Source organism: Canis lupus, chromosome 31 (assembly GCF_003254725.2).
Source record: "Canis lupus dingo isolate Sandy chromosome 31, ASM325472v2, whole genome shotgun sequence".
In the NCBI taxonomy this organism is placed as follows: domain Eukaryota; kingdom Metazoa; phylum Chordata; class Mammalia; order Carnivora; family Canidae; genus Canis; species Canis lupus.
In genome coordinates, this window is record NC_064273.1 from 24620135 (window position 1) to 24635832 (window position 15698).

Consider the following 15698-nt stretch of genomic DNA (forward strand, 5'->3'; position numbering starts at 1 on the left):
GAACAGTTGTGGACTTTTAGCGCTCATCTCCTTTTTTGTTCTCCAGTTCAAAGGCATACCCATCTTTTTATGGGCCTCAGTTTCTCCAAGAAGGAGTTGGATTAAGATCCTAGTCCTGTCTAATAGCCTGTTTCTCTGACTGCTGACTATGGAGCCTTCATATTGATTCCTTGCACAAGGAACAACTCATTTTTATTAATTGAATGAGGTGACCAGATTTGCATCTGTTGAACAAACTTTGCATTTTTTGAGTCTTTGCATTTCTCCTTCATAAAGAAATGACTTTTTGAGACTCTCACTCTGGCAATGGGAAAAGGCATCTCCTACAAAGGCAACTTTAGCTATAGGGCTTCAACAGGATTTTAGTTTGTAGAAGAAGAGATTTATTTTGACAAAAAAAAAAAAAAAAGTCTAGTACTTCATTAGCTCTGGAACTCTGAGCAAATTACTAAAATTTTCAGAGTCTCGGTTCCTCTTTAAGACAGAAATGACAGTAACTAACTTAAAGTTTTTTTTTAGCATTAAATGATGTCAATTGTATGAAAAGAACTTAGCCAAATGTCTGGAATATAGTTTTGCCCAATCAAGCTCCTTTTCACCACCATCTGGAAATCTGGGTGCCTCATGGGATACTGATATATCCTAATTCCAGAGGTATTAGCATAAGATTTTTTAAAAAATATTTATTTATTTACTTATGATAGACATAGAGAGAGAGATAGAGAGAGAGAGAAGCAGAGAGACAGGAGTAGGGAGAAGCAGGCTCCATGCCAGGAGCCCGACATGGGACTCAATCCTGGGATTCCAGGATCACGCCCTGGGCCAAAGGCTGGCACCAAACCGCTGAGCCACCCAGGGATCCCAGCATAAGATTTTTAAGTGGCCTCTTCTTTTCTTTATTTCCTTCCCTCCTTCCTTCTTTCCTTCATTTGTTCTTTCTTTTCTTCCTTCTTTTTTTTTTTTTTTTTTTGTATACCAACATCAATTATCAGTTTGGGGAATAATTCCCTGCCCAATTTTCTGGGTAAGGTTGTGAAGCAGGCCTTAATTGTACAAGTACTTTATTCCTTGTCTGTCTGACCACAGTGATGGATATTGCCAATAATTTGGCAAATGACTATTGTACCAAAGTATTCTGGGGAAAAGATATTCTCTTTTGATTGGGCTTTTAAAGCTGATAACCATAAGAAACTCGCAACTGTAGGAAACAAACTGAGGGTTGCTGGAGGGGTAGTGGGTGAGTGGGGGTGGAGGATGGGGTAAATGGGTGATGGGCATTAACGAGGGCACTTGATGTAATGAGCACTGAGTATTATATACAACTGATATATCACTGAACCCTATCTTTGAAACTAATAATATACAATATGTTAGTTAATTGATTTTAAATAAAATAAAAGATGAAAAAAATAAAGCTGATCGGATGTGAGTTTAGATAGCTGATGGCCCCCTCATGGGGAGACTCCATTTGAGAGTGGAGTTAACACAAGAGAAAGATGACCCATGAAGTGAAGAGAGATTCCTGATGTCTCTGTGCCTTTGGATAAATCCCCTACTGAAATGAGAAGGTCCTTGGGGTTCCTAGTTATGTGAGCCAATAAATACCTTTTGTGATTTACACCAATATTAAGTTGATTTTTGACTGTCATCCCCAAAAGAATCTTAATTTAAATCCTAATTTAAAGCTAAAATTTCTTTTTATTTTCCCCTCAATCACATGGGAGGTTTGACTGGCATTTAGTCTGCTCTCACAATTGGAGGCTTCCAAAGTCTTTACTTGGACACACACCAAGAGGACAGACAACCATGGTAATTTATGGACTGTTCAGCTCAGTGTTTGAGAGTTTTAGCAATAGTTCGCCGAGTTTCTCTAATAATTTCAGTAAAGATGTGACTTTAAAGCTAAAGCTCATTTGAGAAATGTCAGAAAGGTATTCAGGATATATCTGTTTAGGCCTTCCAATTTTAACAGGCTGTGTTCATGGGTTGATATGGTACAAAAGCAACAGTTGGGGTTAGAAAAAGAGGAGACCAAAGTCTGCAGACGCCAGGTGCTGAGCACTTTCTTCATCATGCATGCTTGTGTGTGCAGGGCAAGGATGTCACGGGCACCAGTGAAGCATGAGTTTCAAAGCAGGTCACAGAGGAAAAGCCCCAGAAGCAACCAGTCATCATGCTTGTAGCAGTGTGGACAGGAGGAACCCTTAATGAATCATATCCTACAAAATGAGAGCTATTTTCAAGTTGCACGCACTTGCTTATTTTCAGGAAAGCATTCTGTTACATTAAGTTAACGTGGTTAAGTAGTGCTTTATTTTTCTTTATTTGCATTTAATTTGTAAATTTGTTTTTGTAAGTGCTTTATCAATTTGTTTTTAATAAGAGTTTCATAAGAAGCTTACACATGGTTTTATGCTTGTACTTAGGTAACATTATTATCAAAAGTGATCTAAGTCAATATTGGAGAATATTTTTTCTTTTTAAAGAATAGTATTCACCGCCTATGAAGTAGTCCTAGGGATATAACAGTGACTATAGTTAACTGTATTGTATATCTGAAAGTTGGGAAGAGAGTAGTTCTTAAAAGTTCTCCTAACTCTGGGAAACAAAGGGTTGCAGAAGGGGAGGGTTGCAAAGGGTTGCAGAAGGGGAGAGGGATGGGGTAACTGGGTGACAGGCACTGAGGAGGGCACTTGATGGGATGGGCACTCGGTGTTTTACTATATGTTGGCAAATTGAATTTAAATTAAAAAATGTAAAAAAAAAGGTTCTCACTACAAGAAAAAGAATCAGTAACTATGTGTGGTGTGGACACTAACAGGATTTCCTGTAGTGATCACTTCACAATATATACAAATATTGAATCATTATGCTGTATACCTGAAACTAATATCGTGTTATATGTCAATTATATCTCAAAAAAAACCTTAAATATCCAAAAAGGAATAACATTTGGTGACATTTGGAAATTATATGAAATACCAATTTCATTGTCTAGAAGTACAATTTAAGAGCTTGGCTCTTAAACACTATACACGGTTCTGTCTCTTGCAATGAGGAAGCCACAAGGCTCAGGAAGGACCCACTGAATGGTTTAAAGTTTCTCATCCACACACCCTTCTCTTGAGCTTAGTGATGTAAAGTTGATCATTCTGCTATCTTAAGCCTGAATTCTCCCCCCTGACAAAATACGGTTGACCCTTAAACAACACAAGTTTGGACTACGCAGGTCCACATAGATGCAGATCTTTTTTTTTTTTTTTTAAGATTTATTTATTTATTTATGAGACACAGAGAGAGGGGCAGAGACATAGGCAGAGGGAGAAGCAGGCTCCCTGCAGGGAGCCTGATACAGGACTTGATCCCGGGACCCTGGGATCACACCCTGAGCCAAAGGCAGACGCTCAACTGCTGAACCACCCAGGTGTCCCAAATGCAGATCTTTTTTGATACAGTTCTATACCATATGTATATTTCCTCTTCCTTATGATCCTCTTCATGTTTTCTTTGCCCTAGTTTACTCCATTGTAAGAATAAAGTATATAATACATATAACATAAAAAGTATGTGTTACACAACTGTTTATGTTAACAAAAAAGTTTCTTGGCAACAGGAGGCTATTAGTAGTTGAGTTTTTGGGGAATCAAAAGCTACATGTGGATGGTTGACTCTCAGTAGGGGTTTCGGCAATCCTCACCCCCATGTAGTTCAAGGGTCAGCCATTTCAGGACAGTGAAATAATTAGTCTTCCCCTAGAACCTTTGGTCAGGAGTGTTTTATAAACCATTCTCTAAACACTATGCATAGGTATTAGTATTTCTTGTTTACAGTTGCAAAACCCCAGGGCCAGTCCCAGCCCTCACTGCCATGGGCAGGGCCTGGGAACAGATATTGTTAAAAGGCATGAACCTAGTAATGAGGCAAGTTTGGGAAATATGAACCAGGAGCATATTAAATCATGAGGGGCACCTGGCTGGCTCAGTTGGAAGAGCATGCAACTCTTGATCTCAGGGTTGTGAGTTTGAGCCCCATCTTGAGTGTAAAGATTACTAAAAATCAATCAATCTTCAAATGCTTATTGAATTGTATCAAGACATTCAGACCACATTAATTGCAACAATGACCTATCCCATGAGCCTCTGTGCCTATTATAGACCACAATTCAGAAGCAAGTCTAGATTTCACTTTTTGAAAAGCTCCTTGAATACTATTAAAACTAACTTTTCACCTCACAATAAAATACATTTATTGCCGAAAAGAAGAAAATAAAAATTATACATAGTACTTTTACCCAGAGACATACTGTTAATCTGTTACTATTATTATTATTATTAAGATTTTATTTATTTATTCTTAAGAGAGACAGAGAGAGGCAGAGACATAGGCAGAGGGAGAAGGAGGCTTCCTGCAGGGACACTGATATGGGACTCGATCCCAGGACCTGGGGTCATGACCTGAGCCCAAGGCAGGCGCTCAACCACTGAGCCACCCAGGTGCCCTAATCTGTTATTATTTAGATGTATCCTCACAATCCTTTTTTGATTGAATTAGTACAATTCTATTGAATTCTTAAAATACCATGTAGTTATTTTGGGTTACAGTTGTGGGAAGGGATTTCACTTGGGTTTCAGAGTTGTTACTGTCTGGGAAGTGTTTAGATAAAGAGCCAAGAAATACACTGTTGCTCCTATGGGAATGGAAGAGCCAGTGAATATAAATTACTGTTTAAAACCTTGAATTTATATGATGAGATTTGGACAGAGCACATTTAGAGTATTTGGATGTATTCTTTTTGTTCTTTTCTAGTTGCTGTCAAATTATCCTTTCATGAAATCTTTCTCTTATAGCTCTTTACCAATTGGGCATCAACATCACTATGTTTTTTATTTTAATTTTATTTATTTATTTGAGACAGAGGGAGAGAGAGAGTGAGCATGAACAGGATGAGGAGCAGAGGGAAAAGTAGGCTCCCCTGCCAAGCAGGGAGCTCAATGTGGGGCTCCATCCTGGGACTCCAGGATCATGACCTGAGCTAAAGGCAGACTCTTAACCAACTGAGCCAACCCAGGCACCGCTCCCCCTCCGCCATCACTGTTGATGTAATTTTTGATGTTATGAGGATGGAGGCATTGACACCAAAGCCCACGAACTAGACAGTCCCCAGGATTGCTCTAACTGATGCTGGAGAATTCTCTGCATAAAGATCTATGCTGCATCTGTCAGGTGCTTCTGACAATGTTATAAAGGATTGTAGTTCTACTGTATTTAATGTGTAACTTTCCCTTTCTATCTCCAACGTGGTTCCTCCAGAGTTTTGGTGATAAGGGAAGAGGGAAGGTGCTGCCTCATTCTGGATCTTTCCATTCTGAAGCGTCAGCTTCACATGAATCCAGACGCTCCCAATTGCTGATTCCCTTGGCAATGATGATGTGACTGCCAGCTTTTCTCAAGGTGCACTCAGGGGTCGATTTGGGAGCCAGTGTGGTTGTGGTATCCACTTTGCCATCAGCATAGATAAGATGCACAGCTTTGATTTCCTTGGGGTGTCATGATAAGTATGGCTGGTGTCAGATGAACCTGGATGCCAGACCATTGAAGAAAGTTATATATTTGTCTCCTCCAAGCCAAAAGGTAAGAGTCAGACATCATGAGTGAAACAATTCAGTCGGATATTTCATACAGAGTGCATCCTGGTGTAGTGGAAATAGCATGAACCCCAAATTAGAAAACCTGAATCCTACATGTGTTTTTTATTCCATTTAACTTATGCGTGTTACTCCTTTTGTCTGAGTCTCAGTTTGCTCATCTGTCAGATAGGGATGACAATATTGACCATGGTTGTGTTACAAGATTACAGGGAAGATGAAGATGATAGTGAATAAGACTTTTGATAAATTATAATGCATTATATAAGGTAAAATAAAACAAAATAACGTTAGAAGAGTAATAACGATTCCTGAAAAAATTTGCAGTTAGAAATGCAAATAGGTTTATCTGTGAATGCTCTGCCTGAATCTGTGCAGTTTATTGCTGTGGCTATCACACCAAAATAGCCTTTTTTTAAAAAAAATGTAGGCTTCATACCCAGCATGGGGCCCAATGCAGGGCTTGAACTCACAACCCTGAGATCAAGACCCGAGCTGAGATCAACTGACCGATCAACTGACGGAGCCACCCAAGTGCCCGAACAAATTAACCTTTTATTCATTAGATCAAGAGAACCTGCTATGTCCTTTTACTTATTTTAAAAATCTTTTTTGATCAATTTTAGGTTTACAGAAAAGAATGAATGAAAAGCAGGTTTCCCTTAGGTCCTCAAATTGCTTCTTCAGGCTCATTTCCCTTTGTATTCACATCTGACATTAGTGCTGTACATTTGTTAACAATTGAGATAGGTACATTATACAGATACATTATTATTAACTAAAGTCCACACCTTGGGTTAGGGTTCACTCTTGGTGGTGCACATTTTGTGGGTTTTGACAAATGTATAGTGACACGTACTCACCATTACAGTATCATTCAGAATAGTTTCACTGTCCTACAAGTCTCTCCTGTTTAACCCTCTCTTCTTCTCCACTGAACCTCTGGCAACTACTGATCTTTTTACTGTTGTCTTAATTTTGCCTTTTGCAAACTGTCATGTAGTTGGAATCACACAGCCCGTAGCCTTTGCAGATGGGCTTCTTTCACTTAATAACATACACGTAAGTAAGTTTCCTCCGTGTCTTTTTGTGGCTTGAGTGCTCAATTCTTTTTGTCACTGAATAATATTCTACTACCTGGATGTCCCACTGTTTATCCATTCACCTTCCAAAGGACATCTTGTTTGCCTTTAGGTTTTGGCAATCGTGAATAAAGCAGCTCTAAACATCTGGCTATGGTTTTTTGTGTGGACAGAAGTTTTCAACTCCTTTGGGTAAATACCAAGGAGCCGGACTGCTGGATCATACGGAAGAGTTCACTTAGTGTCTTCCAAAGTGGCCGTGCCATTTTGCATCCTCATCAGTATTAGGTGTCGTCAGTGTTTTGTTTTTGGCCATTCTAATATGTGTGTGGTGGTGATTTGTAATTCTCTTATATGGTATTTAGCAGCTTCTTACGCACTTATTTGCCATCTATGCCTCTTTGGTGAGGTGTCTGTTGCAGATCTTTTGCCCGCTTTTTAGGTTGGCTTGTTTGTTTTCCTACTTTTGGGGTTCTTGTCATATTTTGGATACTAGCTCTTTTTCTGATACTTAATTTGCAGACTGTTCTTCCCATCTGTGGCTTGTCTTTGCATCCTCTTAATACTTGCTTATCTTTAATTATTTAATCTCAGCAGCAGCATCCACCTCTTTTAAAGTACTCCTGACCTGCGGGTTTATAGCTCCTCGAAAGGATGGACAATTCTAAGTAAGGCTCCTTTCCTTTTCACCATCGACTGGTTTTGCAGTCGGGTGCGTTTGTAGATGGGATCAAGTCACCAAGCCCATCAGTGGCTCCATCTCAAACCTCACGTCCGTAGCCGGGATCGCTGCAGCTCTCATCCGAGAGTCGGCCCCTGCTGTCTGTCCAAGTTGGCCGGGTCTTGCTGAGCTGATTGGAGCTGCCGACATTTTTGCTGACCGGAGTCATGCTATCTTTGCCAGTTTGCTGGAATAGACACAGACACCGATTGGGTCACGCTGAAGACATTCCTGTCTTGTGAAGCAAGTCTGTTTGTATTTTAGGTTTGCCAGGACTAATGAATTAAAACATTTGGACTCTCCACAACTTGCTGTTTATCCATGCCTCTGACAGGAGGAGGGTTTTCTTTTGCACTTGCTTTTTCTAGAAGCATGACAACATCCTGGCTGTTGGAGAGGCAAGGAAAGGAGAGAGGGGTTGTGGAGGGAAGCGGAACAGGGGAGGCCCGTGGGACGCGGGGGTCTGGGGGACAGCAGGTAGCAGTGGACTGCCCTGACAGCTGTCACTGCTCCTCAGATTGTCAGGGGCTGCTATGTAGCAGGTGCGGCCTGCGCTCTTGCTAGGTCTCCACTCCACAAAGGCAACGACTGGCCAAGGCAGTGGCTGGCCCTGGATTACACAAGTGCAGACACTCAACTCAGTGAGGTAAGGCAACAGGTGTCAACACCGACCCAAACGCTCGGGGCACCAGCAACTTAGCCGAAGCTCTGTCGCGGCCCGGAGGAGGGATCAGTGGTCCCTTTCCCCAGGCGGTGTGATGAAAAGGCAAGGCGGTTTAGGGGCTCTCCTGGCCGACACCGTGCGGAACTCGAAATCCACCCCACTTGGCTGCTGTCATCGAGGCCGACAGATGTTCCTGGTTGTGTGGAGGGGAGGGGCTCTAAACGAGCTGTGTCTATCAATTTCGTTTCCCTGCGCTGGGAACCTCGAGGCAAATTTCCACCTCTGGAGCTTTATTTCTAGGTGCAGGAAAGTGCTGGGAGACTGAGCCAAAAGAGGAGCGCTTTTCAGCCTCAGATGTTAGGATAAAATGGGTTGGTGATGGTGCAGGGCATAACAGCAAGACTTTTTTTCTCTTAGCTACGACTTTAAGGGTTGTTTTTTTTTTTTTTTTAAATTGTTTGTTTTGTTAAATTTGAGACAGTCTGTTCTATTCCCTAGGAACAGGTGGCTAACAAGATGGTTGATTCTAAGCAGAGGAGACTACACAGAAATGTATGTCAGAGCTAAGATAAAACAAATCCTGAGTCAAGTAACAGCAATTTTATATTACCCTTTTCTTAAGTTGAATGTTTCATGTTATTTTCTCTAACTTAGAAGGACATGCCTCAGAGTGCTTTATGGTTCATTGCTATTTGTGGTTTTAAATGAATGGGCCAAATATGATTCTTACTGGGTGATAAACAGCTGCTGGTTTTTCTCCAAAGCTATACTAGGTGTTTAATATAAGCCTGTTCTCTTTCCATATATTGGGTAGGATAATTCCATATGTATATATGTCTAAATATGTGTGTGTATGTGTGCATATATATGCATTTGAGTTTGCTCTATAAATAAGTGTAAAAACAAAATTCAGTGTTCTAGACACTATTTTTAGATACAAAAAAGTTATGGGAAAGAGTCAGAAACCTTGCTATGAGAAAATGTCCTGCTAAACAGTTCCCAGAATCTTGCTGAGGATGGTTAAAGAGATGATTTATATTTTGCCATTTTTAGGCACGTTTTCCTAAAAATATCACTCGGAGGTTTTGGTTTTACTGTTTACATGAAGAGGAAAGTAGAGAGTTTAGGGAAGCATGATTAAAAATGGAAGAGTTGCACATATGTATCTAAATAATGAAGACATTGTGTATTTATAACAATCTCTTTTCCTTAGTCCCATTGAATAAAAATGATCAAATATCTTGGTTAAAATGTATTTGAGCTAAATTCTATTCTTATGGCAAGGAAATATGCATGTGTTTTTATCTGTCTCAACTATCTGTAGGAGGTTTTCCCATTCATTCGATCTTGGTTTATTAATGATAATTTAACAGGTACAGTAGAACAGCAGTAGGATGTTTTCAAGTTTTGTCTTTTGCTTGTATCATACATTGTTAACATGTATAATCTGATAAATGTTTGATAGATTTACAGGTAGTTAGTTAGATATTTAAAGCATATAATATTCATAATATAACTGTGGGATATTTAAAAATAGTCCTTGGTATTCTTGAAGTGGTCCTATGATATTCATCCTTTATCACTCGATAATTCAGATCAATAATTCAGGTCCAATTTTGGCTTTTGAGTGTGACAAGCTAATCTAATATGAAGTTGTCTGATGCCCTATTAGGACTTCTTTATCCTCCTTGATTAAAAATAAAACACTATAGAAGACCTTGAAGGGCCAGGATTGGATTAGTCAGTGTGAAGGGATACTAAAAAAGTGAGGTGGGTGGAGATTTTGCTCCATCTTGTATATTTTATTCTAGATATTGTATTTTCCAAAACAATTTTTTTATGAGCCAGAAAAAGAATTTTAAATGGGGCAGGTGAATGTTTTCCATGTAGGGAAAGAAAGCCAGGGACTGGGAGTTTCTTCAAAATAAGAAAGCAATGCATACTAACTTTCCCTCTAATTTCCAAGATCCTCTGAGTATTTGAGGGATGACTCGGGTAAGTGACAACGGCTCTCTCTTGTCCACACAGCTGGAAGACCCAGGGGAAGGCCAAGACTCAGGTGCCCACATGATCAGCACAGCCAGGGTACCTGCGGATAAGCCAGTACGCATTGCCTTCAGCCTCGATAATGCCTCAGGTACGCTCTGCACCCAGGGAGAGGGCCACCTCCCTGCCCGTCACCACTTTACTGTCATCTTTTCCTGAGGGTGTGTTAAAAATGCATGCCTGGCATGACCGAATGATGGGGTGTGTGATTTTTCATCAAGCATTGTTCAAGCGTGGCTTCCAGAAATGCCTCTGGTGATACTTCCTCCACCTCCAATCCTCTAGTTGTTTTAGCACATTTCTCCTTCCTTTTTACTTTCCCCATTTAACTTTCTTTTATTATAAAATTCACAGAGCTGTAACAATATCTAACGATTCCAATGTATGTCATCATTGAAACTGTGTGAAGAGACGTTTATTAAAGTGCTGGCAGTTGGTTAGGTCATATAAAAATATCACTGTCCTGGTTCCAACAGCATTTCCTGGAGCCCAAGTTGCAAATGCTGGTTTCTTACTGGTGCTCCCACACTTCTGGCTGAACAAACAGACTTTAGCCAGAGTGATGAATGGGACAGGTGAGGCAGGCTGTCTTGAAATAGTAAGGTCTGAGGTGAGGCTGCCATACTTAGAGCCCTTTGTCATGACTCCCTTCTGTGACCTCTTAACACACATATTGAATTACACCACCTATGACGGGGACCTCAGGTGGTGTGAGGTCACAGACATGAGGAAGGGAATGCTTGGATCTCTTTCACTGGCATCAGCCTTGGCTCTCAGTCTGTCATCTGTTAAAATCCGTAATCACATGCTCAAATAACATTACCTTTTCAACCTTGAGTCTTTAGAGGGCTGATTCTATTTATCTATCAGTCAATCAATCATCTCTTTTTCTTCCTACACTGTCCATGTAGGGATAATTGAAAAGAAGCAAGTTTATTCCTAAAATAATGCAAGATCTGGGCTCTGCGAAGTCATTACACAGCCAATTCAGGCTTTCCTATACCAAGTGATTATGGTGGGATACATCTGGCCCCATTGTCCTGGACTGTGCAGCCCCCAGGGGAGGATTTGTTCTAGAGTAAGAAGAGTGAAGCCTTAGCTCTTTCTCATCTCTTCTTTCAACACTCTTTCATTGGCCTGCTGTTTTATATCTTCACTCAGGTGTTGCCTTGAAACACAGTGGTGAAGGGAAATCCTTCCAAAAGGCAAACCAATTCATTCTAACAAGAAACGACAGCCAACATTAATTGCATTCCTCTTTTGTATTAGGAATTCACATGTATTATTTCAAATCTTTAAAATAACCATGCAACGTAGGGGGCACTTGGCTGGTGCAGTCGGTAGAGCATGCGACGCTTGATCTCGAGGTCCTAAGTTCAAACCCTACAATAGGTGTAGAGATTACCTTAATAAATAGGTAAATACTTTTAAAAAAATGACCATGCAATGTAGACATTAGTATTGCCAATTTGCAGACACAGAGCTTGAGACTATCTTGTCAGTAGGTAACAGAGTTATGATTTAAATTCAGGTCTCTAGGCATATGAATCTGAATTGTCTCTATTATTCTATATCACTTCTCTAAAAAGAAAAAGAAAAGCCCTTCCTGCTTTTCTGCATTTCATAAATGTAAGATTTTGAGGATATGGTTGATGCTTAAGTGGCTAGCTTTCAAGACAGATACATGTAAGCCCCAAAATCCAGGGAGAAAAGTAAAATTTTCGGGATCCCTTGGTGGCTCAGCAGTTTAGCACCTGCCTTTAGCCCAGGGCGTGATCCTGGAGTCCCGGGATCAAGTCCCATGTCGGGCTCCCTGCATGGAGCCTGCTTCTCCCTCCGCCCGTGTCTCTGCCTCTGTGTGAGTGTGTCTCTCGTGAATAAATAGATAAAATATTTTTAAAAAGAAAAGAAAAGTATCATTTTCTTCCTTATGATCATGTCCCATGAGAGCAGAACAAGTCTTGAAGTCTTGTTACAATCAACAATCTTACAAAGAAAATTTCAGAATATAAAGCTTATTTATTCCAAGCAATATTATTGTATCATAATTTTGGATGAGACAAATAAATATACTGTTTCCTCATCTTTATTTTAACAAAATTCATGTACAGAGAAGAGCCATGGAGAGGGGGATCTTGATCTTTGGGCTGCAAATAGACTCTTTCTTGAAGTCCAAGAGATACAACTTGTAATTAATTTGCCACCATCTTTTGAGTGATACTGGCCCCTGACTAGGAGTTGTTGCATGTTTTTTTTTATTTTTTAAAGATTTTATTTATTTATTCATGAGAAACACAGAGAGAGAGAGGCAGAGACACAGGCAGAGGGAGAAACAGGCTCCATGCAGGAAGCCTGATGTGGGACTGGATCACACCCCAGGCTGGAGGCGGTGCCAAACTACTGAGCCACCCGGGCTGCCCTGTTGCATGTTTTTTATCAGGCAGTTTAGATTGATTTGTTTCAATCTTTCAAATGTCCTAAAAATGCCCATTTTTTGAAATTCATGGTTTTTTGATATGGTAGTTTCAAAAAAGGGTTGTCATTTATTTCATGTAATTCCTACTCTCTAATTCCACAAACAGATGCTTGGGAAGATTTCTAAAGAAACTGCTAAAATTAAAAAAAAATTTCCCATGTGTGTCCTTATATCTCTAAAAAGGCATTGAACTAAAGAATCAAGGCAGGAAGGGTTTCTGTGTTTCTCAACCTTTCTTAAAATAATCATCTGAGAGCACTCATCAAAAATATGTGTTCCAGGGCACTACTCCTGTATATTCTGATGCAATAGGTACAAATGGAGGTCCAACAATCCATATTTTTGCACGTACATGAAGTTGCGAGTGTGTAGAAAGATGCTTTGCAGATATTTGGAGACACTCCCTCTGAATTCTTGAATAAGGAGCCTGTTGAGTGTCACACGGAGCAACACTTGCCATCATGCACACTATGCATGCCTTTTGAATTCCAGTGCATTCTAGACCACACATTTAGGGGGGAAAACAAAGGCAAACATCCTAGATTTCCATAGCAAATGGGGAAACTAACATGGAATATTGGGAAGTAAATCTACACTTACGGATTTATTGTTGAGAGGTAAGCAGAGTCCATGGGAAAAGACACATCTTTGCCTATTAATTAATTTATTTCTTATGAACCTAATACAGGGCTTGTTTCTTTAGGCTTTTTTTTTTTTTCTGAGATGATTCGGTGTAGAGGTTAAGGACTTAGGGCTTTGGAGTCCTCAAGATGTGGTATCCAGACCCATTCCATCACTATTTGTATGATCTTGGGTAAGTCACTTAATTTTGCTAAACTTCAGTTTCCTACAAGATGTAAATAGTGATAATTTACATAGTGGTTGTAAGGATTGAAGAATACTACATAGGTAAAGCATTTAGCATAGTGCTTGACACAAATTAAGTACTCAACAAGTGTCTGGATATCATGGATATCAAGTATCCATGATAATTGATGCTGGAGTATTAAGGAAACTATAAACGACATAAGCAGTTTTATGTCCTACCTACATCTTTCACATCTACTTAATGTCAAGGTAGAATTTATATTACAACTGATCTGAGATTATTTAGAGACTAGTTATCCAATTGGTAGATTTTAGGATTCCCTGCCTCTCCTCTTATCAATTAGCTGAATTTAGTTTCTATGCTTTAGCGCTCCAAAGCTGGGTGAAATGTGCAAATGCAAAATATGGCATGATGCATCCTATGGGTTTCATAAGGCAAAGGGATTTGGGGAGAAATCTGAGTCCCTCAAGCAGATAGGAACGGCTTCTTGGGAGATGTGATGGACAACCTGCCTTGAAGACAAGGATAGTATTGAAAGGGATTGTAGGAAAGGTGCCATATCTGGGTTGCAGGTACAAAGAATGGGGGCCATACAACTAACAATTCTTCCTTTTCCTTCCAAACAGAAAGGCTGAGCAAAAACTAAGAGTCAGGAAGAGCATGATATATTCAAGAAATAGTAGAATTCTTGTCAACTGGAGCAGAAGTCTGAATAGTGGAAGAGAGCCCTGCTTTAAGCTTTACCTTGAATATCTGCTCATATTCTAGACATAGACTAGAGTTAACAATATAATCCTAAAAGTTCAACAACAGAGTTTAGATTTGATCAGGAATAATCGAGTGTCAAAAGTTCTTGAGCAAGGATGAAAATGGTAAATGTTTGATAGGTGGAACAGTCTGGAATGTGTAGAGATGAGAGAATGGAAGAGGCTTTGAGTACAGAGACAAAGTATGCAGTGCCTGGATCAGATGATGGTATGGGATGACTGAATTCAGAGTACATTATGAAGGAAGGGCTGAAAGGACTTGGTGACCACCTGGCCCTGGATGGGGAGCTTATTGATAGTAGAATGTGCCACAAGATTCCAAATGGACTATGGACCTCCAGGAGCTGAAATACAGGTAGCAAATTTTTAGGGGGAAAAAAACCCCTTTAAAATACAATCACCACTTCCAGCCTATCATCAAAATCTGTCATTAAGTGGCACTTAGCTAACCACAATTCCTGGAGGCAGCAGTGACTATTTTTAATAAACTAATGGTATGATTGACATTACTTCTAAACTAGGAATTCCAAAGAGTTAACTTTCTAAATTGGGACTTTCATGGAGTTAGTTTTCCCAATAGAAAATATGCAGAAGAGAAACATGAATCCCATCTCTTGGGTTATTAGAGAATCAATGGCTCTTCTCCAGTTGGAGAGAATTTAGGGTTGGACTGCCATGAGGATTTCATGTTCATTACTTGAGTGGTTTCTTTATTTCAGTCAAGCTATAAAATCTACACTCAACTGTGAATTTAGATCTTGGCTTTGGGGTTCTTTTGTTGTTGTTAAGTTTTTCTTTTTCTTTCTTTCTTTCTTTCTTTCTTTCTTTCTTTCTTTCTTTCTTTCTTTCTTTCTTTTTAGAAAGAGTCAAAGATACTAGTATCAGTAGCTTTCAACATTTTGTTTTTAAAAAATTCTTTCAGGCTATCAGATTTTTTCATATCTGGGCATGGATTAACCATATGTATGACATTTGGTTGAAAAAAAAAAACCCAAGACCTGTTCTGTTGGTATCTCTTTTAAGTAATATTATTCTCCTCACCTATCAGGGTGTTTGTATGGTGGTGGGAATCATGTGGAGCAACTGAGATAGCACCCTTTGAGTCTAATTTCACTGGGCATTGTGTGACCGTCTAGTCTGCACATGCAAAACTGGTTTTCAGCAAAACCAGTTGTGATGCAGGTGAAGTGTCTCTTGTCACTGTTGCTTTCCTTCAGCTTTTTCTACCCTTGGTACCTTTGGGTATTATTTCCCTCTCCCTCTTCAGGGCCCTCATGTTTCCTGTCTTCTCTTTGCTCCATGCTCTCAATCCTTGTTTTCTAGAAAGACTCCAAAAAACCTCTTTCACACTAAGCATTAAATGAATGAGTACTGAGATCTATTTATTTATTTATTTATTTATTTATTTATTTATTTATTTATTTTGAGATTTACTTTTTAAAAAATCTCTCAGGGTGGTTTCTTTTTT

The 15698-nt window shown here is 39.6% G+C and overlaps 1 protein-coding gene across 3 annotated transcripts in view; it reads left to right on the top strand.

Annotated features, from left to right (window-relative positions):
* The window catches only part of MAP3K7CL (MAP3K7 C-terminal like), a 79792-nt gene that overhangs the window by 35658 nt on the left and 28436 nt on the right, over window positions 1-15698 (top strand). Inside the window, exons 1-3 of one of the 3 annotated variants that reach the window (XM_025449868.2) lie at window positions 7549-8094; window positions 8611-8664; window positions 10141-10249. In XM_025449868.2, coding sequence (XP_025305653.1) covers window positions 8629-8664; window positions 10141-10249 — 145 coding nt within the window. In that variant the 5' untranslated portion in view covers window positions 7549-8094; window positions 8611-8628. Of the gene's footprint in view, window positions 1-7548; window positions 8095-8610; window positions 8665-10140; window positions 10250-15698 lie in introns of those variants that run through there. The other 2 variants (XM_025449871.2, XM_025449873.3) reach the window with 2 other exon arrangements.